Below are 12,035 nucleotides of genomic sequence, written 5' to 3'. Positions count from 1 at the left end.
GTATTAGAGGTTACTTAGAAGGTGAAAGTGGAGTAGTTAGTGAAATGATAATAAGGTTTATTACGCTAGCGACCTATTACTAAAATTAAGTCTAAGGAGGAAGATAAAGTGTCTAACTACTCATTAATATCTTTAGATAATAGAATAGTTATGTTGGTGCCGCGTTAAAGACATTAAAAGGTGGTTAGGTAGGTTTTTATGGTTCATTGCCCTATATAGTTTATTAGACTATACGGTACTCTATTTAAGTTTATTAAGAGGACTAGGTTATATCGTAATAGAAAAGGGTATAGCGTAATAGGCCTTTATTAATGAATGACTAGCTAAGTGATAGCTAAATAAGGACTTAGAGAGCTTAAGAAGTGAAAAGCCCATAAAGGGGGGTAAAGACCTCCTTATATAGACGTAAAGGAGAGTCTATATAGAAGGCTTTAGAACAGAATAGACTATTAATTATAAATTAATAGTCTTACCATGCTCAGCCTTGCGCAGTGTGCTCAGCCTTACGCGGGTTAACTGGCCGACACTTTTAACTTAGAATAGTTAATATAGTTAACAATTCTATGTTGCTTAAGGTGACGCCAGTTTCGCACATGTGTGTAGTAAAGATCTAGTAAAGAAAATTGAGACACTTTGCAAAACAATACTATCTCAACCTGTGTTAACGCATCTCTAATATTATAGCTACACCAACCTAGCTTCATTGTCTGATTCCGTTTTTACAGCTACTTACACCCAGTTTAACAGTCCTGGATTTTTGGCTAAGAAGCATTTTCCAACGCCTGAATGCCACCCTAACTAGGCACTCTTAATGCAGTGTGAGAAGCTCCAGAAGGCGTTGTCGAGCCGGCATAGCGGCTTCAACGCGAAGTACTCTTGCGCACTATTCCTTTCATTCCCGAGCTAATCAACACCTCTACCATTCTGTTCAGACCATGCTACATTCAACGTGCATAATACTGTTGTTGGTGTAACCGCAACCGTATAATTGCTTATCGTCCTGTCCTCTCCCACGTCTGCTAGACCCGAAGTAACGCTGTGTAAGCACAAGCTGACAATGCATCCATATTGCCCTGAACCCAATCCCAAAGAGGCTCATCTGCGGGCTCAAGGATCTTGAAGTGAGTGGGTTGAACACCTTCCTCCCCTTGGGCTACATTGTTCCTGCAGTAGAGCACGTTTTTGTCTTCATGTATGTCGGGGAATGCAAAGTCGCCATATGCGAGAACAAGAAGCTCAGAGAAGCCATTAGGTCCGAAAACCCAGTCAGCAAAGCTGTCTATTTCCTCGCGATTAACATAAAATTCGTGGTCGCGCCTAGTTAAAGAGTCCCCTGCGGCTCTCAGATGCAGAAGTCTGCAAGAAACGTCCTTTGCGTGTGGCTGGAGACATTTTCGCTTTTCCCGAAGTCAGCAATTTAGACGTCAAAGATTGATTCCACTCACCGCAAAGGTAGGAGGATATTGGATCCCGACGACATCACAATCTCCTTTCGTGAAAAGCTCAAAGAAACCCCCACAAAAGGTTGGGTCACCGTCCGCTTCTTCCTCAAAATACGGGCTTTCGTCGTCAATGTCGACAGTTCGCGCATGTATGGTGACACGCTCCAAAGTCTCTAAGTGACTGCAAACGGAGTCCACGACCTCATCCCACTGCACAATAGGCAAGCAGAGGTACAAGTCTCTAAGACGTGAGAGCTTCCGCAAGAATGGGGGAACCGTAAACTCCAGTCCCAACGTGTCATCATTGTTGCATACTCGTACCCGCATGTTACCTCGAGAGATTCTAGTTCCAAATCTTGTCGGGCCTCAGTCAGATGCTCCAGCAATTTAACCGTCTGTGGGCAATTCCAGAGCTTGAGTTGCTTCAATTGGAAGATCGAAAACGCATTGACCAGCCGAGTGATGGCGGAGTCAAAGGACACCTGCCCGAGGAGCAGATGCCGTAACACAGGAAAACAGACACCGCTACTTCGCCTGTCGGCATCTAAAGGCAGGCCCAGAATGTCATCGGCGAAGAAGTTCTTGCGTCGAGTGGGCTCGTCTAACCATCGTGTATGATCTATATACCAAAAGTCGTCGGCTTTTGACCAGTCCATGAGATCAAGGTTAAGAACTTCCAAGTGTCCCGCGTTTGCAGCAAGGCAGTCTTTGATTGCATCAAAATCTTCCTTGGATTGAGGTCCGGTCCAGGAAAAGCTCCGAATGTTAACAAACTTCGTCAGATCGTATTCGTTCTCGCCCTCCATTGTCATATCGCAACACCGGCCACCATCGACGCACCTGGAAAGCAATGAGTCACCGCACTGTATTTTGTACTAGCTGGTTGTTCACAGTTTAACGGAGACCTTAGGCATCTTGGTGCCTGGACCACCGTTTTCCTTAATCAGATTCCTTGCTCTCAGTACGACGGATAATTTAACTACCCCGTACCCTGGCGCACCGCCAGGCCTATGGTTACGGGCAAATTTAGGCAACAGTGTAAGGGCAGGGAATATTCCAGGTTCACTAACGCCTATCTAGAACGGATGCCTGGCCGAGAGGTAATTATAGCCGAGGCCTAAAGGGGATCCTTAAGCCCGAACTGGCTTCTAGCATTGGGCGCTCCCTGTGGCTCGCGCAGTGCTCCCCCATAGTCTGGCCGGGCTCCCACAACGCTCTCCCCTGCTCAGCCGGGTCTCCTCGATGCCCCGTCACGTGCCCGAGTAAAGCAGCCTCGCTCCCTTTCCTGAACGAACATGGGAATGGACAAAGCACAGTTCGGGGTATATATATATATATATATATATACTCCGTAATATCCAGCCCAATGCGATGCGAATTTTTCACGCCGTGATGCAATGATATTTCTTTACAACCCAAATTTTTTTTTAAAGAAGGGTCCCCCTGCCCGACCTTATTACCGTTGCAAAGTCGGTACCACGACCACAACCCTTGAAGGAAGATCACGAAGACGAGAAATGCATTCCGCACATCCGACTCAACACCAGGTAAAGACGGGTTGTTTACCTTTGATGGTTTCCAACCTTTCGACAATGACCTTTCGCTTGTTCTGTTCCATGTCGCTCGCGGCAGAATAACCCAAATCCCCTTCGAGATCGTCACCTTCGTACAAGGCCGGCGCCTGCTTCCCGCTGCGCGTGGACATGGAACGCTGCCTACGCGCACTGGTCCTCGTGGCGCCGGGCCCGGCGGCGTCGCCGCGGCGTGGTGGGAACTCGAAGCTGAATCGGTTCTGTTTCTTCATGGCCGGCCGAGGCGGCATGCTCGCGCTGTTGCCCAGGCTGTTTCTCGCTTCCTTGGCATGCTCGAGAGAATCAAAGCCGCTCACGTCGACCGGGCTCGCCGGACCTTCGTGGCCCGAGGCGAATGAAAGATCAGCCGCGCTATCGTCGCGCGTGAGATCGAAGCGATTGGGGTTGGGCAGTTCCATCGTCGGCGACCCGAGGAGATCGTGCTCCGGTTGCTGGCGTCCGGGAGGTGCCGAAGAATACGACGCCCCAATGTCCATTTCTTCTTGCTGGTCGTAACGGCGTTGTTTGCGATGCATTTCTGCGGATGGTACACGCATTGGGATCGCCACAGGGACGTCGACCAAGTCATCCCAAACACAGACTCTGGTTCGTCGGGTCAATTCCAACGGCCCGTGGTCTTCCTGCTTGAGGGTCTCGACGACGTTCCACGCCTGACCTTTCATGACGGCTATCTGCCGTGCAAACATGCTTTCTTTAAAATCATCGTCGAGAGCAAACACTCTCCTGAGGGCGAGTTGGGTCTCACTCCACCAAGCCGTGGAGGTCAAAAGGGGAAGGAAATGATCGCGGGTTTTCTTAGAGAAGGGCTGTCCGATAAGAGACACGGGGAGGAATAGCCAGCCGAAGGGAAAGCTCCGCCACTGCACTTGATTAGCAAATCGATACCTCAACACTCAAGACACAGAAATCGACTTACGGCATCAGGATGCTTCCATGGCCATGATAAACTGTTGTCAATAGCTCCCAGAGTTATTGAGCAGTTGTTTTCCTGGCTAAGGGAAGGAGTAGCTGACCGGCTTTCCATAGCCTCGTACCTACGATAAGGCCTCGACGTGTTGGACTCTGGTCGTGGGCTGACTGACATCTGCCGGGGTGTAGCATCTCCATTCTGAGCATCCCCCTGGGGCTTTGGGGGTTCGGCGATGAGCGAGACCTCCTCCAGCTTCCAATCTATCTTGATCATCCAGTTGTCCAATCCCCGATCCGTGTTTCGCATAATGTAATCTAATATGACGAGTTTCTCGAGTTCTTCCCGAAATGCTTGTTTTATCGTGGGCGTCCAGTGAAACTTGGGTGCTTGTTCCGCCTGGGGTTGGGGAGAAAGAAGACGAGGGGCTTCTTCCTCGTCGTCGGAATGTGTCGCGCTTGGTATACAATTTGAGAGTGGCCTCCTTTTCCTTTTATGTTCGAGGTCTGCTCGAAATTCCGTCGCCTGATCTGGCCAGGGGTTTTCCCTCAAGAATATGTTCGCATCCTTGAAGCCCTTGAGAAAGACTTGGAAACTGCCCACTTTGGCCGGCAGGCTCTTTTTTCCTCTCCAGCTACTTCTGCGTTCCCAAAAGTCATAGTAAAACGATTTGGAAGACAGCCAGACCACATCGGTGTAAGGCACAATGTACGTCCTCAGTTGTCTGTCCAGGACATATGCTGCGGCTTCGGAGACATAGGACAAGTTTGGAATGAGACAGGCTCGGCCGAAGAAGAAAGGGAACAAATTGCGGTGTATCCATTTCGTCCACTTGGGGTTTCTCGAAGCGTAGGGTTCTTCGTCTTTTGGTTTAAATACGCCGACGACCTTGCCGTCACTATTTCGCGCAAAATAACTTCCCGAGCTCCCTTGGGATATCATTTTTGGGTGCACGCCCATCTCAATGGCGACTCTGACGGCCTCGACAACATCCTCAAACTGGTGCTTCGTCATGCGTTGTGTCTCTATGGCGGCATAGCTGGCCAGATCTTCTGCAGTGCATGGCTGTATTCCGGGAGGAGCTTGAAAGACGGAGTGATGTATCTCGAGCTGTTCCTCCTCTTGTGTCTTGCCCTTGACCGAATTTATCTTGAACTTCGTGACAATCTCTTCAGCCCACCTCTCCAGTCGCGCGTTGATGGCTTTGATGTCGACCCCGGAGGAATTACTTCGCATCCGTCGCGTCGGTCTCCGTCGTTGGTCATATGGCGCGCCCGAGCGCATGCTCTCTCGCGGTCCAGGTTGTATTGAGGCATACCGGGTAGTCAGAGGCGTCGTGTGATAGTTCTCGTAGTCTGAATCTTCGTCTCCTAAAGGCTCATCTTCGTCTGCCTGCGCAAGGCGAGCGTATCCGGAAGTTGGTCTGTGGCGAGGCATGGCTTTCGAGGATAGCCATACGTGGTCGGTATATCGGGGGAGCAAGTGAGGTTCGTCGGCAAATTGTCCGTGCAAAGAATATGTTCTAGGAGGAAGAATACGCCATTGTCAAAGGCGGGCTCGGAGATGCAGATGCAGTTCAAGCCACGTTCTGTAGATGTTTAGGTAATAAGGCATGGGTGGAATCAAGTTAGGGGTGCAACGCGTGAGGTCTGCCTGATCCAGCGGAGAAACCACGGCGAAGCATTTTGTCTAGATCTTCCGCTTGAATTCAGCATGTGAGATATTCTCTGGCAGCCGAATGGCTATCCATATGTTCTGACAGCACCTCGTTAGTTGCAGATTGAATATCGCAGCGGAACCCAAGTGCATGAAATACTACTTGTACGAGTACAGTGCCCCAGAGATATCAAGATTACCACAAATCTCTTGTGCACAGAGAAACACCGGAATCCTGCTACAGCGTTTGTTCAAGATCATGAATCATTTGTATTCATCTTTAGACTTCAATACGAGTACAGTACCAAGTCTTTCCATGATATCAAAGCGACTGCTCTAATGATGATCTCGAGGGAAATGTATGCGAGTTTTCTCTGTGAAAAGACTAGTCTCATGATGAGCACATCACTCCAAGTATAACTTGAACCTGTTCAGGCTCGATCTTCCTGGAGATCCCTCACGTGAAGGTTCTACCACTTATACATGCTTCCAGGCTCTTCCTATCGATGCTGGTAGCAATTTATACGCTGCGTCTTCGACTGAGTCGGGGCTTGGGCCATATAACCCCAAAAGAGGCGCTGCAAAAGGTTTCCTTTGCGAAGGATGGTGAAGGAGTGTCCGTTGCATGAGATCGTATGAGAAGCACCTAATTAGCCGTACCAGTGTGACTTTCCTTGAGTAAGCACTCCATTGAAGAGCCCAACAGAGGCATTTCCCTCAGCCGCAGTCGATCTGCTTTCACGACGACTCACTGCAGCCCGAGCAAAATGCTCATGTTCCTCATCGATCTTGTTCAGTAGCTGTGTGTCCACATAGGAATATGGGTAAGAGTTCAGGAGGCGCAGGCAATTCTGGAGAGGAGACAACCACTCCGCAGGGCGATCTACATCTCTTTTCGCGGCTAGAGAACTGCCGCTGTAAAAGCTCTGCAGAAGAGGGAGTCCCCAATAACCTACGCGTACCACGAAGCAAAAGAAAAGAGCAATGAAGATCGCAACCCTTTAGGCTCATTTGACCTGCATTCCTTGAGAAAACAACAATCGAAGCGATGATGGAGGGGAGTCGTACGCAGTTACTGCGATGGGTACCGCAATTAGACTGGTACGCGCCGTCAGGCCGCATTTGTGGCGTTGTTAGTCAAGGCTCGCGTGAAATGAGCGCAATTGCTTATCGCAGACTTCCGATTGGTGCGGCCCAAAGATTCAATAACATAAACGCAGTTGGCAATAAATTCGGTAACAGTAACGCTGCAAGGTACCGAATATTGGCATGGCATTTATTGGCAGAAGCAATGTCGAGTCATGTACGTTGTCTAGAACGATGTCTGATGTGGTATTGCTTCTGGACTTACGCAACCAGAAAGTTCTTTTGTTCAACCCTTCAGCTTCGCGAATCCCGTCATGCCACCTAGACTCTGCGGTGCGCTCCTCGAGCGAGGCACTCGTCCAATTACTTATTCGGGCTGATGTTAGAGCGACCATAAGCAAAGCCCACCCTTGTGCTATACCAATCCCACGGTGGAGTCATCCTCTCCGTCTCAGTCGTCGGTACGATGGCCGTACCACCAAGACGTCTACAGTACTCCGTAACCCCGTCGCTCACTGAAAGCCTGCCTCGTGCTTACTTTGTTTAACCAATCTCTTTGTCTGGCGTCTGCTACCGTCTTGTCTGATGTAGTCGTCACTGCATACTTCACAGGGTGTGAGGACACGGCAAATTCATGGGCGATTGAGAAGGGAAAATCGATCGAGGCCCTTATCTTAGCAAGGTTGGAATTGCAGCGATGGTGAATGGGTGAAGAACGGTGGGGTATCAAGCGAGAGGCGAGGGGACGATAATCGACGGTCGTCGGAGCCCTTGATCCCCAATAAAAGCCACGAGTCGGGCAGTGCGTTAGGGGACCCTATTTGTTGAGGATCGGGGCCAACGATTGCGCAGTGGTGGCCGTCGGGGTGTTGTTCTAGGCGTGATTGCGTTACAGTACGGGTACAGGCCTTGCTTGTGCTTGGGCGCGGTTTGTGCTAGAGGCTAGAGGGAGGGGCTCACCATGCCTGGCGGGGCAATGGAGGGCGGGCAACGGCGAACGCACCCTGGCTGCGTGCCGCAAACATCTCTCTCACTCTGCTCACTGCCACACTAGCGCCTGCTCCTGCTCCTGCCATCGGAACTGGCGAGCTCCATTAATACATTTATTTATTCTTTGCTCTGCCCGTTTTTCTCTCGTTATCTATCTTCATTCCACTCCTCCTCCTTTTCTTCCCCAAGGCCTTAAATCAAGTCGTACTGTTCAGCGAGGGTTGAAACAGTCGTCTACATCACATTCCACACGTTACTCGTTTTTGTACACATTCCGGATCACTAGTGCCCATCATGGTATGGTTCCTGCTGAGCTGTGCACGCGATCAAGGCACTGACTCATTCTAGGCTGGCGTCGGTGAATCAACTATTGTTTCTAATGCCTCCAATGTGAGTGCCACTGCTGGTGACGGTGCAATGCGCCGGATTCTCTCCCTCGACAATGCTGATTTTCTTTGCAGTTGGCCAAGTACATGAAGTTGGACCAGAGAGGCAAGGTCCTGGCCGAGTACATCTGGATCGATGGCACGAACGGCCTCCGAAATAAGACAAAGGTAAGCACAAATCTCACGCTCTCTTGAATCCATCTCGGTGTCACCGTCAACTTCTGCTCGACCATCGAATGCGATTTACAACAAACGTCAACAACTTTGGCGCAGTCACGACAATCAACCGGCTTGCCATTGAAATGGTTGACCCCACGCTCGGCCATCCTGGTCCATGCGGTGTTGCACTAGAAATGTGGCTCAAATCTTCAATTATTCCGACGTTGCTCCGCCTCAGAAACCAAAGCTGTGCGCCAATCAGCTCGGACTTGGCCGATCTCGGCACATCGGGAGGCGACGTCAATGTGCATTTCCCGTCGGCGCCAACACGACAATCCTACTACGGCCTAATGGCGAAGTGACACATTGAAATTGATCTGAATCGCAGAACCATGAGGCTAACCTACTTGGCGATTTCTAGACCCTGGACAAGGCTCCCAAGTCCGTCGATGATCTTCCAGAATGGAACTTCGACGGTTCCTCAACCGGCCAAGCCCCAGGCGACAACTCCGATGTCTACATCCGGCCTGTGGCCATGTTCCCCGATCCTATCCGTCTAGGTGACAACATCCTCGTCATGTGCGAGACCTGGGATCCAGATGGAACACCAAACAAATTCAACTACCGACACGATGCTGCACGCCTGATGGAAGCCAACGCCAAGCACAAGGTTTGGTTTGGTCTGGAACAAGAATACACTCTCCTGGGCCCTGACGGCTGGCCGTACGGTTGGCCCAAGGGGGGTTTCCCCGGCCCTCAGGGTCCTTATTACTGTGGTGTTGGTACTGGCCGTGTCTACTGCCGTGACATCGTCGAAGCACACCACAAGGCTTGCATGTACGCTGGTATCGAGATCTCTGGCACCAACGCTGAGGTCATGCCCGCACAGTGGGAGTACCAGGTCGGACCTTGCGAGGGTATTAACTGTAAGTTCGATCCGTCAACAACATGCGTCAAATGTTGTCCTAACAACTCCAGTGGGTGATCAACTCTGGGTCTCTCGATGGCTCCTCCACCGTATCGCCGAAGAATTCGGTGCCGTTGTTTCCTTCCAACCCAAGCCCATCCCCGGTGACTGGAACGGCGCCGGCCTGCACACCAACGTCTCATCCAAGGAGATGCGTGAAGATGGTGGAATGAAATACATTGAAGAGGCCATGAAGAAGCTTGAGGAGCGCCACGTTGAGCACATCAAGGTGTACGGTGAAGGAAACGAGTTGCGAATGACTGGTGCCCACGAAACCTCAAGTATCGACAAATTCACCTGGGGTGTAGCCAACCGTGGCTCGTCTGTCCGAATTCCCCGTGCCTGCGCCAAGGAGGGCAAGGGTTACTTCGAGGATCGACGACCTGCGTCCAACGCTGACCCATACCGTAAGTTGTCTCCGTGTCATGATCAAGATTGATTTGATACTAACAAGTTGAACAGAAATCACCGGCATTATTGTCGAGACCATGTATGGATCTCTTCCCGAGGAAAAGTTTTAAACTAGATACCCTCTATAGCTTGCGTGGACAAAATTGAGTGAGAAGGGAAGCTTGTTCTACATTCAGGACGCTTGGGGATTGCACAGGGCGTTGGTGGTTGTTGATTGTGCTTGTTGCTATTCATGAGCGGATCCAAAGACGCTACACTTTGCTGAGAGAAACGCAGAATTCGCGGTATAGAGTCGCCATTAGAGCTATAGGCGAATGAATGATTATGACCATCTCTACATTTAATACTATTTGTTTGTTTCAAAGACTCTCTGTTATTATTCACTATCCTGTGGATTGCTACCTAGACATTTGATGTCAGACCGAATTAAGGTCCTTCTGTATACCTCCTTCCCTTGCTCTGAGAGAAGAGTGACAAGGCCAACTCTCTTCTTGACTGTGCGTCTTGGGCTTGCTTGAAACTACCTGGATTTGGTCCTGCTGACCGTGCCGTTTCTTCGCATCTGTCCGAGCACAGAACCGGGTTCTCAAATAATGTCTCCGTCGTCAAATAGACTACTAGCGAAGCAAAGATACAGGCTGGTCTCACCACAATTCCAATTGACGTCCAGCACAACCAATGAAAGCTCGGGGCCTCAACAGCAGCCACAGTGCTTCACTCCGTGCCTGAAATATGGGTCAAGGCTGGATTAGGTCAGCAGTCAGTCGTAGTTCGAGATAGCGCAAAGGTCATAGGTGGAAACGATGGTCTACTGATAAGGAGATCAGTCAGACTTGCAGGCAAGACGTGCACGGGAATCTGGGGATAAGGCTGTGTCGTGCATGGGAAGCGTCCATGCAGACGGCTTCCTGCTTGTACCGTCGTCCTCGATAAGGGACGGGCCACACTGGTGGTAACACATGCATGGTTAGGTCATTCCTGTGGTATGATCACCCAGCAGATGAACTGAGACTGCCTTGGCATGTGCCAACAACCTTGCAGCCACCGACTCATCCTGGTCAAGACATCATACCTGACATTGCTTGCATCACAATCACCCAGAGACTGATGCCTGTTTAGCATCCTGTAACGTGGTACGAGCAGACTGACGTGCCATGACGGCGTCGATCAGCTCAGCCGATCTCGATGGATTCCTTATCAGCGACCAGCAATCTGCATCAGCAAGGAGAATTGCATTCCTGCTCACATCGATTTCTGGAGGAAAATTCGCATCAACATCGGTGGCGATCATCTCATTCTGACATCACCTTATTCTTGTCGGTCTCGACAAAGCTTCTTGGTTGGGCGGGTAGACAGCCGCTTCAAGGGGAGCGACTTCATGTACAGCCGGAACTGATAAGAACATGAGACTGTGAAACAGTCGCGTGCTTTTGCCCTCGCTTCCTACCAGAAGAACCCGCTCCTTTATTTTGTATTGCCTTCAGATGGTGAGTGTGCAGGTGATTGCCAAACATTTCCTTGTCTCTCTCCTTACTTCTGCACTTGGTCACTTTGAGCTGGCTGCATCGAATTTTTTTTCCATCAGCATGACAGGAAAATTTCAGAACCGCCTATCTCAGAATTGGCATGGACTGATCTTCAATCGTCGCAAGATAGCTGTGGGCGTCTCACACCAAGTAGAATGGGCCTGGGGAAAACCCCCCCAAAGTCCATCCTGACTCCCCAGAAAAGAGGTGCATCGAGAGGCTTCCTACAGCCGATGCCCAGCAAAACCTCAGCAGTAACAATGCCAAACGCCCAGTGCGGAGGAATGGAAACTCACGTGCTTTAGTAAATGTCGAATGTGCTATTGGCCAAAGATAAGGTCAATTTTGGCTTGCATTAGGCTCGCCTAGTGCTAAGCAAGATCCCTGGCGATGGGAGGCGCAGGTGAGCGGATCCTGGGACGGAAGTGGTTAGTGCGGCTGGACAAGCTATGCCCCTGTCAGAGTTTAAATTTGTTCAGCCATGATAAGAAAACATGTTGTGATTGGCTTGACAGTTGCAATGATTTATTGCATAGACGATTGCACTGTTGTTTCTGTGCCCATGCGAATCTCTTTCAAAAAGCAACTCCAAACCGCTTCAACTGTCGCTCTTGGCATTACGAGACATATTCCTTTTTTCTACGAGAACTCCCGAATATTGTTTCCTCAGGGGAATGCTTTGGGGCAGTCGCGGAGATGCAGATCCCCAAGGCATGTCGTATCGTCGTCTTCGGTACGGATACTCACAATCCTCCGTACTGGTACTGTATGAATGGCTACAGATAAAAGCAATGAAGGCCAAGACATGCTTAAATCACTCAAACTGGTGACCCTGTCCATCTCTCGACATATCAGGCAAGATTGGTTGGCGGTTGATGTTCGAGTGTCATGGAGCCAAGAAGACCCCAAAGGC

At 50.1% G+C, this 12,035-nt stretch overlaps 3 protein-coding genes across 3 annotated transcripts; 1 reads left to right on the top strand and 2 right to left on the bottom strand.

Moving 5' to 3' along the window:
- Positions 1–1,019: 1,019 nt before the first annotated feature.
- On the bottom strand, positions 1,020–2,248 carry PV06_06856 (uncharacterized protein; the record flags this gene model as incomplete). Its single annotated transcript, XM_016408020.1, has 3 exons — positions 1,020–1,397; positions 1,446–1,683; positions 1,764–2,248. The coding sequence occupies 3 exons, from the start codon at positions 2,246–2,248 to the stop codon at positions 1,020–1,022; spliced, it is 1,101 nt and encodes a 366-aa protein (XP_016261500.1).
- A 731-nt stretch (positions 2,249–2,979) lies between these two features.
- Positions 2,980–5,378, bottom strand: PV06_06855 (uncharacterized protein; the record flags this gene model as incomplete). The annotated part of the gene is made up of 2 exons (XM_016408019.1): positions 2,980–3,894; positions 3,951–5,378. The coding sequence occupies 2 exons, from the start codon at positions 5,376–5,378 to the stop codon at positions 2,980–2,982; spliced, it is 2,343 nt and encodes a 780-aa protein (XP_016261499.1).
- Positions 5,379–7,759: 2,381 nt separating this feature from the next.
- On the top strand, positions 7,760–9,942 carry PV06_06854 (glutamine synthetase). The gene is made up of 6 exons (XM_016408018.1): positions 7,760–7,970; positions 8,022–8,063; positions 8,135–8,227; positions 8,640–9,144; positions 9,197–9,592; positions 9,648–9,942. The coding sequence occupies exons 1-6, from the start codon at positions 7,968–7,970 to the stop codon at positions 9,704–9,706; spliced, it is 1,098 nt and encodes a 365-aa protein (XP_016261498.1). The 5' UTR covers positions 7,760–7,967; the 3' UTR covers positions 9,707–9,942.
- The last annotated feature ends 2,093 nt before the right edge of the window (positions 9,943–12,035 follow it).

The sequence above is a fragment of the Exophiala oligosperma genome, assembly GCF_000835515.1.
Source record: "Exophiala oligosperma strain CBS 72588 unplaced genomic scaffold supercont1.6, whole genome shotgun sequence".
Classification (NCBI taxonomy): domain Eukaryota; kingdom Fungi; phylum Ascomycota; class Eurotiomycetes; order Chaetothyriales; family Herpotrichiellaceae; genus Exophiala; species Exophiala oligosperma.
Note: the sequence above shows the minus strand (reverse complement) of the source record. Positions and strands in the feature narration are given on the sequence as shown.